The sequence below is a fragment of the Choloepus didactylus genome, chromosome 16 (genome assembly GCF_015220235.1).
Source record: "Choloepus didactylus isolate mChoDid1 chromosome 16, mChoDid1.pri, whole genome shotgun sequence".
NCBI lineage: Eukaryota > Metazoa > Chordata > Mammalia > Pilosa > Megalonychidae > Choloepus > Choloepus didactylus.
In genome coordinates this window covers 49,472,960-49,487,333 of record NC_051322.1, presented here as the reverse complement: position 1 = coordinate 49,487,333, position 14,374 = coordinate 49,472,960, and the positions used below count along the sequence as shown (strand labels likewise).

The window sequence follows — 14,374 nt, the reverse complement described above, 5'->3', positions numbered from 1 at the left end:
CTCTTTGCTTCATTTCAGGCTTATTAGCAGAAGTTGAGAAAAACAGCAGACCTAGTATTGCAAAATATTGTATTCTCTATTTTCCTTTAACTCTAAAATACACTCTACCAAAAGAGGGGCCAAGGAGGCAAGAAAGAATAGATGGAGAGAGTATATGAAGAAACACAGCTTAATAATTTAAAGTTTTATATAAATAAAATTCCTACATCAAAAACATCATATTGCTCACGATCTACAGGCCGAGTACAATACAGATTTCCAGTGTCTTTTTCTATGAAAAACAAATTTAAAGGATCTTGGTCAACTCCACGTCCACTGATTGAGTAGAAGATGGTATAGTTCTGTGCTGCATCAGATTGAACCTAAGAGGAAAAAAATATGTAAGTAACAAAATTAAAATTAAGTTAAATTCAATGAAAAATGCTATTTAAAAAAAAAAATGTAGACAGCGTGTTTATATATTATTTTAAGAGATGATTTCAATAAAATAATAATAATATCTGTCACCTCACCAACACACAAATGGAAAAATAAATAAGGGGGGGGGTAACAGGCATTTTGCCAAAGATTTTTAAAACTGCTAAAATTTAATAAAAACAATGTTTAATGCAAATAGTAATGAAAGAAAATCCAGTTGAAAATGATAAGGCATAATTTCCCATCTACTGATTGGGCAAAGACAGAAAAGAAGAACCCCACCCATTGTTGGCAAACAGGGACTCTGGTGAAGGGAATGCCATTGGAACGAGCCTTACGGAGGGGAACTGAGAAAAATAAAAAGAATAAGCTTTGGTAATAAACAATGGAAAGCTCTTCCTGGCAGAGGAAACAGAAAATGTAAAGGAACCCAATGGGGTATGGGCCTGGAGTATTCAAGAAGCAACAAGGAGGCCACTGTGGTTGGAACCAAGTGAGCAAGGAGGAAGGGAGTAGGAGATGAAGAGGTAATGAGGAAATGGTGGCCACATCACGTAAGTGATTGATTCCAAAGACACTGGCTTTTCCTTAGTCAGATGGGAGCCACTGGAGAGTTTAAGTAGGAGTAGCATGAGTTGATTTATATTTTAAAGGGTAACACTTGCTTTTTGGTTAAGACTAGACTTGGATGGGTAGGGAAGGGAAAAAGCAAGGAGAGCATATAGAGGTTACTGCAGTAATCCAGAGGGGGGAGGATGGTTTGTTAGATTAGCACAGTGGGTAAGAATAGCATGATAAGTAACAGTGGAGAGAAGTGGATCTAGATTTAGATTCTGGATACAAATGGAAAGTACAGCCAACAGGATTTGTGGATGGGTTGAACGTGCGGTATTAAGGAAATCAAGGATGACAATATATCAGAGGATGGGAGTATCTCCTAACACTAATCTCTCCATCTTCCTTAGTATTTGGAGATTCAGCTGAACAAAAGGTTGCCCAGAAGAAAGACATTTTTCAGTTGCCCTTACAATTAGGCATGGCCACATGAGAACATCAGGTCAATGGAATGTATGCAGATCTAGACTGCTCTAGCAGGGGAAGGATTACATTCTCCCTTTTGGACACAGTGATGATTCATAATGAACCAGGTAGGAATAGCCAGCCTACAAACTCAAAGAAGCCTGGGTCCTTTGGTGTTTTCTCAAATTAGAAACTTTTAGCCAGATACTTTAACATATGAAAGATAACCCTTGTCTTGCTTAAGTCACTAGTGTTTGAGATCTCAGTAAACAGCAGCTATACCAATATCTGATAATAATTCAGAAATTAAAAGTTTAACTGTGGGAAGAATGGATGGATATGGTAGATTGAGAATATTTCCTTCACCCTCCTTCTTTGGTGTCCTCTCATAGTATAGATGCTGGAGAGATTAAAGCCAAAATGAACAAACACTTTCAAATTTCAGATTCTCTTGAAGCTTTGAGTTCTGGACTTAGATATGGCCAATCAGAGGTGCATGCATATTTGGAAGACAGAAGTGAGATAGATGTCTCATTTCTTCTCCTCCTGCTATTTTTACTAGCATCACAACTTAGACTTATTTTTTTTGTTGGTGTCTGTTTTTCTCCAGCAAGCATTTGCAAAGTTTCCAGTAGTTAGTCACTGACTTCTTGGATATCAATAGTTAGGGTATGACTCAATCTTTTTGCCGACATGAATTGGAGCAGATAAGCTCTTACTCTGTAGGTGCGGCTTCCTGACTGTGGCCGTGGCACTTTTGTCCTAGAACTAGTGGGTTCCCCACCATGAAAAGAGTGGCATGTCCCTGGGTTGCTGGTTCTATGGTGTAACCTTGGGGATTCATTCCTAAAAGTTCAACCTCAAGTTTGTTTCTTCAGTCTTCTCAACATTTCAGCAAATGTTTAAGACACTGTAATAAATCCTTATCTGTTTTAATGACTTCAAGGGACTTACACCCTCTACAACTGAAACCTGACTCTAAGGTAGAATAACTGGAAGGATGAAGTTGTAGTAACTAAGATGAGAGGGCTGATTTTAGGAGAAAAAGCAGGAGTTCTATTTGCAGGTGTTAAGTTTGAAATGTCTGTTGCACTTCCAAGTAGAAATATCAACTAGGCAGCTTGGGCTGGAACTAGGAAATTTGAAGTCTCCATTGTACAAATGGTACTTACAGCCATGAATTTGAATGAGATAACCAAGAGACAGGATATATATTAAAAAAAAAAAAAAAAAAGGCAAGGTCCAAGGACTGTACCTTGGAGCACCACAAAGTTTGGAAGCTGCAGAAATGAGGAAGAGTCAGCAGAGCATCCAGAGAAGGAATGACCGGGGAGGTAGGTGGAAACTTGGTGAGTGGTGTCCAAAGAGCCAAGTGAAGAAAAGCTATGTCAAATGTGCTTTTATCAAGGAGATGAGAACAGAGAAATGCATACCAGTTTAGCAATGAGAAAGTTAAAATTAACTTCAATCAGTATAACTTTGGTAATCAGAAACCATTTTTTAATGGAAAGCAAATAAACAGCATGCCTTGCCAGTGTTAAAAGTACAATATTCACAAAGAAGATAGAAACAAGAATTTAACAATGGACAGAATAAAAAATATTTGTGAAAGACTCTGAATGGATGTTTCAAAACTTAAATGAGTAGCACAAAGTTCACACCAACAGCATTAAACACCAATTACAGCAAAATAAATTTAAGAGGAACATGGTGGGGGACAATACTATAGCTCTACACTTCAGTAATTATTTTCATTTCATATGTTCCATTTAGAGCTTTATAAAAATGAACTTGATCATGCCACTGCCATGCTTAAAAATGCTTCCTTGTTTTTAGGATAAAGTTAAGCTTTCCAGCAGAACACACACAGTCCATTGTGCTTTGATCCCTACCTGCCTTTTCTGCCTCATCTCCTTGCTCCAACTGCATCACACACAGGAATAATAAGCTACCTAGAGCTCCAGTGAGGAACTCACTCTCACTTCTGCACCTCCCTCTCCTTCCATCAATTATTTACCTGCACAAAACTTTCCCATTCTTAAGGACTCAGCTCAGATGTCTCCTCTTATAAGTCATTTCTGGTTGCCTACCCAATCTCATCTTGGGACCTGGTGCTCATGCAATTTCCTCCCAGATCACCCCAACCACATCTCTATCTTAGCACCCCACTCAATATCGTCCTTATTTGCCTAATTCTGTCTCTCCCTCTAGACTGATAAACTACATGTACCCAAGGACCATGACTAAATTTATTTCTATCCCCAGTCCTAATACAGTGACTTCCATCGTCTATAATAGATGCTCAGTAACTGTCTGCCAAATAAATGAATATTTATTTGTTTATTGTTGGGTTCAAGAAAGATAATTTTCATGGCTGCAGAGCCTTTCTTGTTTTATTAGATTTTTAGTTGTTTTCTTTTCCTTTTTAATTCACTTCTATAACACGTCATGAACATCTCCAATCAGATCTGTTTATTTGTACATGCCTTAAGAGTTGTTACACCTGAAAATTAAAAACTCTCAGAATTAAAGTACTCCCAAACAGAATGAATGTGAAACCTACTTGTTGAAGAAACAAAGGGAAAGGCCCCAAGGAATTCTCCTGCATCGAACAAGGAATAGGTGCCCATCTTCTCTTGGATCGCCTGAGAACTTTGTCTTTAGTATGTCTTTTCCTCAGTACCTGAATTTAGAAAGTGGAAAAGCCGTAAGACAAAGGACTCTTCAAGCTAAGGTTAAAGACCAGATAAGGAGATCATTTTGCATTAGAAAAGTAAGAAAAAATGTATTCAGATTTTTAAGGTTTCAGAAATCAGAGAATTTTGTTTTGGATACCTTTTTAGCACTGACCATACTTTCAAGTTAGGAAAAGCATCACTTAAACATAGTTTTTCTTGCTCTGCCCAAATAAAGAGAGAAAACATATCTTCTATTTAACGATCTGTGGACAGCACTGATCTGATCTTTTTGTTAAAACCAGATACTATCAAGTGAACCAGAGGAAGAAAGTGAATGTTCTTTGCAATTTTTAATCAAAACATATTTAAATAAAAATAAAACATGCCTGAAAATATCAATGTAGTGTGAATACCTTCTTCTGATGTCCCAGGAGTACAATGATGTTTTTCTGGGTCTGTTTCTTTGTGTCAGAAAGCAATATTGTGAATGATTTTTTCTCATCAGACAACTCAGTGGCCCTAGCTGTATATACAGAACCATCCCCTAAAACTCTGAAATCAGGGTCTCTGGAAAGGATGAAGTCTGCGGACTGGAGGCACTCTTTCAAATTAACTGCAAGTAAAAATTTCAAAGTTGTAAAGTAGAGACACACACCAGAAAAAAAAAGTTAAAATAATTTATACAGTCTTCTTCAAAACCATGAAGTAGAATGAAATAAGCCAACCAATTTGCATTTGCTAAAGAGTTGAACCAGACTTTTTACATTTGTTTAAAAAAAGATAATTTTTCAGATAAAAGTAATTCTTGATTAATATTTCTATTAAAAATAAGGTGTTTTAAACCTGTATATACATCTAATAGGCTTATGAACATGATTTTCCTACTAGAGAGGTGTGTGCATTCCAATCATGACAAACAGAGCTACAATGCCCCACACTCTTGAATAAACAAACAGAAAACTTTTCCTTAACAGCATAGTGTGAGTCTTTTCAGATATACTTATCATTCAGCCAGAATCTTTCAAGTGCTAACATGAACCCAAAGAGGGGTGGAGTGTATGAGTTAGGCAAAATAGCCAAGTAAGTAAAGTCCACCCTTGAATTCTTCCTGCTGGAACTTTTCTTTACACATTTCCCCCATGGTTCATGGTTCGTTCTGTGGCCTCAGTTTTCCAGGACCTCCACTAAAATGCTACATCTACATCCCTCCCTGCCAATTATGCCCTCTACTAAAAGGTAGTTAAAGATAGGCATCAAAATGTACCTGTGTTCCACCCCATTCTTCAACACCGAAAGAAATTGTATTTACCCATGTAAAGTGTTTTTACTTTAATCCAAATTATCACAGGTGGAAACCTTCAGCCACACAGAAGTGAACAATGACACATGTCTTTCATATTCATGTTTTTAGCTGAATGATAATCTGGTTTATTTCCCTGGTGGAACACCCATAGGCCATCTCAAGATTCTCTCCTGTCTTCATCTCCACAAGAAGAATATTGGCATTTGTTTAATAAAATTAATTGAGCCACTTTAACCACAAATGGGACACTTCATTAAAAAAGTAAATATGGAATATATGGGACAAGCTATTCCTCAAAAAAAACAGAAACAAAAAATCATGCTTTCCTCCAATGTTCCCTGTACAGAAATGAAAGCCTTCTTGAGCAGGGCTTCCCAGCTATTGAGAAAGGTTGAGGTCCCCCAGCTTCTCAGTGTGCATCAGTTTGGTTTTGAATGGGATGGCTCACTTTGTTGTTTTCTCCAATGCAGCCATGGCATTGATAAAACTACTGCTCTGACTCCCTCAGCTCCTTATCCATACTTCTCTAAAGCTTAGAATTCTAAGGTAATGAAAGTGGCATGTCTCACCTGTAATTCTTTACATAATCTTTAATGTTAAAACATAAATGAATGACTACAAAAACACGGACTAGAACATTTTCCCTAGAATAATCTATAGAAGCCAGTGGAGTTATAAAGAACAGAAATATATATTAAAAATTATCTTGAACTGTGTCTACTTAAGAGTAGTTTGAGGCTAGCTCCAAAAGGCAAAGATTAGATATCATGCCCTCTTTCCAGCCTTCAGGAAGATCAACTAAATTTCTGTTTCCAAAATACAGTTTTGAAATTTCCTACCTCTGCCAATCAATTTATCTGCCTCTAGTTTGGAAGGTATGTTAAATATCACATTTTTGCAGGCTTCACAAGAAAAACTGAAGACCTAGAATAGAAAAAGAATGTATTAATACAATATAGAATAAGGAATGAAAAACATATCTTTTCAACAGATGCAGAAAAAGCAATTGAAAAATCCAAATCCCATTTATGTTAATAATCCTCAACAAACAAAGAATAGAAGGGAACTTGCTCAACATGATAAAGGGCATTTATAAAAAACCTACAACAAACATCATACTTAATGGAGAAAGACAAAATGCTAAGATCAGGAACAAGACACTGATGTCCACTTCTCACCGCTTCGATTCAACAATATATTGGAGGTTCTAGCCAAGGCAATTAGACAGGAAAATGAAATTAAAGGCATCTGGACTGAGAAGGAAGAAGTAAAACTGTCTCTATTCACAGACAGCTTGATTTTTTATATGGAAGATCCTAAGAAATCCACTAAAAACTACTAGAATTAATAAACTAGTAAAGCAAGGTTTCAGAATACCATGATTTTGATAGATATGACACCAAAAGCAAGAGCAACAAAATGGAAATATTGATAAATAAGAGTTACTCAAAACTTTTAAAATTTGCACTTCAAAAGACACCATAAAGTGAAAAGACAACCCACAGACCAGGAAAAAAACATTGGAAATCGTATAGCAATCAAGGACTTAGAGTCAGAATATATAAAGAACTCTTACAACTCAATAATAAAAAGAAAATGAGAATTAACAAATGGCAAAGGATTTGAATAGACATTTCTTCAAAGAAGATACACAAATGGCTAATAAGCACATGAAAAGACGCTCAACATCATTAGGCATTACGAAAATGCAAATCAAACCGCAATGAAATGTCTACTAAGATTGTGTGGTAGATTGACTTATGAGCCCCAACAAAAAAAACATTCTTAATTTTAGCCTGCATTCCTGTAGATGTGAGTCCATTTGCAAATAGGATCTTTTGAAGATGTAATTTTTAGTTAAGGTGTGGCCCAACTGAATCAGGTTGGGCCTTAAAACTTACTTCAGGAGTCCTTTATAAGCAGAGGAAATTCAGATGCAGAAAATCTGAGGAGGCTTCTGAAGAAGCCAGAAGTCAGAGGAAACCAGAAGAGACGCCACGTGGAGAGAAGGATTGCCATGTAACTGGAGGTAGACATGCAAGCCAAGGAACCTCAATATTACAGCAAACCAGCACCAGAAAGCTACAGACTTTAGGGAGAAAGCACAGTCATGCTGATGCCTTAATTTTGGACTTCAATCCTCTGAAACTGTGGGACAATAAATCATTATTGTTTAATTGTTTAAGCCAACCCATGGTGTGGTATCTGTCACCGTGACATAGCAAACCAAGGCAGATGGCTCAAACAAAAGAGGCACACAATAACAAGTGATAGCAAGGATGTGGAAAAACTGGAACCCATGTGCATTGTCAGTGGTGAAGACATTTTGAAAAACAGTTCGGCAGTTTCTTAGAAACAGAGGTTTACCATATGATCCTACAACTCCACTCCTACCCCAAAGAAATAAAAAGATATGTCCAGACAAAGACCTGTACACAAATATTCATAGCACTGTTTTTCACAATAGTCAACAGTGGAAACAGTCCAAATGTCTAACAACAGGTGAGGGGATAAACAAAACATAATGGTGTATTCATACAATGTAATGTTAACAAGCAATAAAAAAGAATGAAGTAATGATAAGATACAACATGGATGAACATACTATATGATTCCATTTATGTGAAATGTCCAAAAATGGCAAACATATAGTGACAGAGTAGATCGTTGGTTTCCCAGGGCTGGGGGTAGGAATGAGAATGATTTTAAATGGGTCTGAAGCTTCTTTTAAGGTGATGGAAAATGTTCCAAAATTAGATTATGGTTATGGTTGTACCAACTCTTTAAACAAGCTAAAATGTATTGTTAAAATGTATTTAACATGGGTAAATTTTATGGTATGTAAATTATATCTCAATCAATCTGTTTTTTTAAAAAGGGCACATCTGTCATTGATATACAAATGATTCTTTCCTCACCCACTTCTACAAATTGGCAGTGAGAGGTTATTTCAAATTACAGATCCACATTAGTAACTTCAGGAAAATAAAAGAGAATAATAACCTTAAAGAAATATTTCATTTCTTATGTAAATATAAAAATATTTCTGCACAAATTTAAAATCTTTAGCTCATTATAACATAACTATAAAAATGTAGATATGAAAATACATATTATAAATGAAAATTATTATGCCATTATTTGTTCTAAAGTTTAGTATTTATTGCACTTCTCTAAGATCCACCTTATCCTTGGCTTGAATTAATAAGAGTAAAAAAATTACTCAAAAACATGGGAAAATAGGTCAACATGTAATAGCATTGCTGATTTAAATATAATCAGTCAAAAAGTTATTTTCAGAAAAGTATAATCAATGCTAACTGACAATCAAGTAATAAGTTGTTTGACCTTAAAAAAAAAAAAACCTCAACTATATTGTATTCACTCAATTCAATATTGTTCTGAAGCATATATAGTTGTCACCTGGAGGTGAAAAACAAGTTTTTTCAAGAATGCACTTATTGGTCCAACAATATTTTAACTCTATAGTTGATATGTTTGAATCCCCAAAGAAAGCCGTATCAAATACTTTTTAATCACATTTAAAAAAATTTTTAATTAAATATGAAATATTTCAATCAAATAGAACTCAATATAATAGACATTCATTAACCCACACAGAGCTTTTAAACATTAACATTTTGATTTTTGCTCCATTTTTTAATAAGAAATTATAGCTATAGCTAGTTTTCTATACTCTATTCCTTTTCTGTTTCCTTTGTACAGGGAACTATCCTTCCCAAGGCAATTTTTTTTAATGCATTTATTATATATGCAAGTGCCCATAAAATCATATCATGGTATTGTGTGTACTATGTCTTTATATGTGTCCTTTTGCAATTTGCTGCTGTTCTTCTTAATTTATTTTCTCTAATGGTCTTTTGATCTTGTATCTAGGAAACTTGTTGATTTTTATTAGTCCTAGTAGTTTTTCAATAGATAGTGTGGGATTTTATATGTGCATAAAAGTATCAAATGAAAAATGACAATTGATTTCTTCCCTTCTAATCTTTATAGTAGCTCTTTCATTATTGCTGTATTTTTTATCTTGTGTGCTGTCAAAGACCTTAGTACAATGCTGAATAGAAAGTTATAGTGAACATCTTCTTCTTATTTCTAACTTTAAAGAGAGAATGCTTTTACCATTTCACAGTTAATTATGAGTCTCTTTCTTTCTTGCATTTACTTATTTGGGTTTTTGTTTTGTTTTGTTTTTTTGTTTGGTTTGGTTTGATTTGATTTGGTTTGGTTTGGTTTGTTGCTTTCATCAGGTAGCATTCATTACATTTTTATGGTTTGTTTCTTTATATTCACATTTGTTAAGAATTTTTAAACCACAATTTTCTACTTACATTGAAATAACCATATCTGTTATGACATTAAAATATACTAATAGATTTTCTAGCTGGAAATCATATCCTTTTCATTCCTGGGATAAACCTTACATAGACATGATGATTTTTAGAGACATTATTGGTTCAGTTTGCTGCTATTTATTTGTTTTTTGCACATATGTCCATAGTGAGATTAGGCTGCTACTTTTCAACATCATATAATCCTCATAAAATTAATTAACAAGAGTTCCACCTTTTTTGTTCTTTGTACAAATTATATAACACAGAGATTATCTGTTCCAAATGACTTTGGAAAAATCACCTATCAGTTGGGAAAGAACAGTCTCTTCAACATTGGTGCTGGGAAAACTGGATCTCCATTTGCGAAAAAAAAAAGAAGGAGGGCCCCTACCTCACACCATATACAAAAAACAACTCAAAATGAATCAATGACTTTAATATAAGAGCTAGGAATTTCAGACTTCTAGAAGAAAACATAAGGAAGCATCTTCAGGACCTTGTGTTAGGCAATGATTTCTTAGACTTTACACCCAAAGCACAAGTAACAAAAGAAAAAAAATACAAAAAATGGGACCTCATAAAAATTTAAAACATTAATACCACAAAGGACTTTATCATGAAAGTAAAATGACAATCTACACAATGGGAGAAAATATTTGGAAACCACATGTCCAAAAAAAAGTTGAACTCAGAATATATAAAGAAATGCTTCAAGTCAACAACAAAAAGACAAACACCCAATTAAAAAAATAGGCAAAAGGCTTGAATAAACATTTCCCAAAGAAGATATACAAATGGCCAAAAAGCACATGAAAAGCTATTCAACATCATTAACTATTAGGGAACTATAAATCAAAACCACTATGAGGTACCATTTCACACTCACTAAAATGGCAACTACTTAAAAAAAAAAAGGAAAATTAGAAGTATTTGGAGACGTTGTAGAAAAACAGGAACACTCATTCATGGCTAGTGGCAATGTAAAGTGGGGCAATCACTGTGGCAGAGAGTTTGATAGCTCCCCATAACAAGAATAGAATTATCATAAGACCCGAAAGAATTGAAAACAGGGACTTCAATAGATATTCGCACACTGATGTTCATAACGGCATTATACACCACTACCAAAAGATGGACGCAATCCAAGTGTCCATCAACTGATGAATGGACAAAAAATGTGGTATATGCACACAATGGAACATTATTCAAACCTAAATAGGAATGAAATTCTGATACATGTGATGACATGGATGAGCCTTGAAGACAATATGTTGAGTGAAATAAAGGGACACAAAAGGATAAATATTGTATGATCTTACTGGTATGAAATAATTAGAATAAGCAAACTCACAGGATCAGAATCTAGAAGACAGGTTACCAGGGGATAGGGTAGGAGCAAGGAATAGGGAATTAAGGCTTAAAATGTACAGTTTCTATTTGAGACAACAGATAAATTTTGGTAAGGGATGGTGGTGATGATCACACACATTGTCAACATAATTAACAGCACTGAATTATAAATCTGAATGTGGCTAAAAGCGGAAATTTTAGGTTATATATATGTTACTAGAATAATTTTTTTAAAAAATCATGGAGGGCACAACACAAACCATGAACCCCAATTTCCATAGACTATAGTGTAAGAAAGGGATAAGTTTAGTTTTCACATAGAAACAGCATGAAATAAGGAAAATGGAGGAAGAACCAGCTTAAACAAGCCCTGTGGTAAAGGGAAGAAAGAGAAAATCTGTGCCAGGTCCTTATATGGAAAAGTAACCATGGTTACTGGAATGTAAAGAGATATGAGGTAAAATCAGAGGTGGGAACTCCCAGCAAAAAAATTTTAAACTGAATGAACTCTCTTGGATAGGCTGATCAGTTCAAAATCTCAATAACGGGCTAGTTGGCTCTCTTGGATAGGCTGTACAAATTAAAATCTCAAAGATGAATTAATTAGTTCTCTTGGATAAGCTGTAATCTCTGCAGTACCCAGTCAACGGGGAAACAGGGGAGGGACTTGTGCATTAGGAGTAGGAGATTTAAAGATCGTCATTCTCTTCCTCTGGCTCACCAGCCTACCACGTTTTTGGCTGTGTGTCCTTTCTTGCAAGATCGTAAACAAATTCTTTTCTCCTCCAGAACTGGGTGAGCATTTTTTGTATAATGCTTGTTTCTAACAATAGTTAGTGGTATAATTATAAAAATGTGCTTTCTCCAATTGTAAGGAAAGTCCTAGCCCAATGTAAGGTGTTAATAATAGGGTGGTATATGGGAATCCTGTATTTTATGCATGATTGTTCTGTAAACCCACAAATTCTCTAATAATAAAAGGATTTCGTTATTTGTAATGGGCAGAACACTGCTGAGCTCATGAAAATTAGTTTTCACCATCCCTGAATTTCCCTTTCATGAAGAGGACAAAAACATTTTTAGAAACATTCAAGCCATTTCAACCATAGTGCAATGGTCTAATCTGTTTCTTCTAGCTTACACCTTCCTTTCTCTTTTCCTTTTTTGGCGGGGGTGGGGGAGAAGTGGTTAGAAACTGTATTTGATTGTTTCAATTGTGGATTAGATTGTGATTGGGGAAAGATGCGGTAGGAATGCAGGAAGAGAAAAGTGCAAATTGGGAAGATTCCTTAACCACAGTCAGTAGGACAGCTCAGTGGGAAGGCTAATGTGTTAAAATTCTCAGGATTCCGTGTGTGGGGTGGGGGGCTGGGGACTTGCTTTGAAGAGCTCTCATGTTAGAACTAGTGTTTTTAAGAGATACATTAAAGTGTAGACAATGAAAACTATGTTTATAAAATGCTGTGTCATTAATATTATACTAAAAACTTGAAAATGGTAAAAGTCAAAAAGGAAATACAGACACGGTATGAGCCATGTGTACATTTGCCCATCTGGATAGAAAGTAAAAGTGTTTGTAAACTGGAGGTTGCTCATGAAAGGAACTATTCGTTTTATATACACTCTCCAGCATTCAAGCCTCCCCAGATATAACCATTTAATTTAAACTTTGAGAAATGTTTTCAAAAAATAATTCCAAATGAGTAGTTCATAAAAGAGAACTGATGGTATCTCTACTTAAGATTTACAGGCACCATCTTGTCTCACCACACCCCATCACCCCAGGCCTTAAAAGGGGCAGCTCCTAGTCTTCCATGCCCACCCTTCCAGCGAATACTGTAAATCTTGGGAACACAGCACCTCAGCAGTTTCTTCTCCCCGTTTCCCAGTCCCCTCTGCAGAGAAAAAACAATACACCAAAGCTGCGCTTTCATACAGGTCACGAAAGAGTGCAACTAATGTAGTTCCCACTTGTAAAAAGTCCTTTCTTCAGATATGTTATTGCAGTTGTTTGCAGGTCGACGAATTTATTTGTACAATTCTTGTCGTAAACTGATCTTAGATGTTAAATGCCAATACAATATTCACAACTCGCTGATTCAAAGAGAGCACAAAGCGTGGACTCAATTCGCCCTGCTGGGGAAGCGCCATCAAGAGCCAGAGTTGACCCGCCCTGTCCTCTTGCTCCCCGCACCCCAGCCCATTCTGGGTGCGGGGATGTAGCGGATCTGTCACTACTTCCCACGCGTTCCGCAGGCAACTCAGATCACTTCGCAAGCGCAACGCACAACTGAGCCTTCCTGATTTTCCACTTCGCGTCTCCCGGGCACTTGGAGAACTGTTCCAACTTTCCTCTCCAGAAGGATTTTGTCCTCCGCCTCAGGTTCCCCAAAGGAGACCCCAGGTGAGTTCTGAGTCAGCGCAGTAGTCCAAAGAGCCCGACTAAATATGCCCCTACCTTCTCCACCCCCAGTCATTCTCGACATCGCACCCGGCTTCATCCCACCCACCCACCCACCCACCACCGACTCCAACCCCACTTCGGACCTCTTGCACCCGGATCCAGTCCCTACATCCCGCCCCCATTTCCACACCCCACACCACTCCGGCTCCCCAGTACACTCGCCCGCTGGCTCGCGGGAGCGGGTGGCTTGGGAAAGCTGCTGGATAGAGGTGGCAAAGCCCGTTTCTCAGAGACAATCCCACTCCGGGATCTGGGGACACCGCTCCGAGTTCTCCACTTACTAACGCCCACATCCGAGGTCACCCAGAAGCCGGGGATCGGGGAGTGGAACAGCCATCGAACCCCATCTTCACGACTGTTTTTTCCCCCTCTCGGGGTTCCTGAAATAACTGACCAACAAATACTCTTCCTCTCTCTCTCTACCGAAATGCGCCCCCTACCAGCCCCAGTCTAGTATGAGAAGCCACTAGAGAGGAAGAGAGGAGCGCAAATGCCAAGCCCGGGGCCCCCCGAGACGGCGCAGGGAAGCCTGAGCGCGACTCACAGTTCAAACAATTGAACGAGCTGACTCCAACAAAGAGCTCCGCCTGGAGTCGGACCTCAAAGACTCGTTTTCTCTCTCTTAGCTGTGTGAGACCCTTAGCTGTACCCCAAGTTAGAGTGGAGCCACGGACGTCACCTTTCAGCCCCCTTCCCCACTCCGCAACCAGAGCGGATCCCCCCCTTCCCCATCACACCCCATCAGGCGGGGCCCGGGAGGCTGGCTGCTCCGAGCCTCGCCCGGGCT

At 37.3% G+C, this 14,374-nt stretch overlaps 1 protein-coding gene across 1 annotated transcript in view; it reads right to left on the bottom strand.

Annotated features, from left to right (window-relative positions):
- The window catches only part of DSC3 (desmocollin 3), a 43,200-nt gene that overhangs the window by 28,747 nt on the left and 79 nt on the right, over positions 1-14,374 (bottom strand). The window contains exons 2-5 of the mRNA XM_037806030.1: positions 6,258-6,342; positions 4,529-4,728; positions 4,001-4,120; positions 207-362 (exon numbers count right to left, since the gene is read on the bottom strand). Of these exons, the coding sequence (XP_037661958.1) occupies positions 207-362; positions 4,001-4,120; positions 4,529-4,728; positions 6,258-6,342 (561 nt within the window). The remainder of the gene's footprint in view (positions 1-206; positions 363-4,000; positions 4,121-4,528; positions 4,729-6,257; positions 6,343-14,374) is intronic.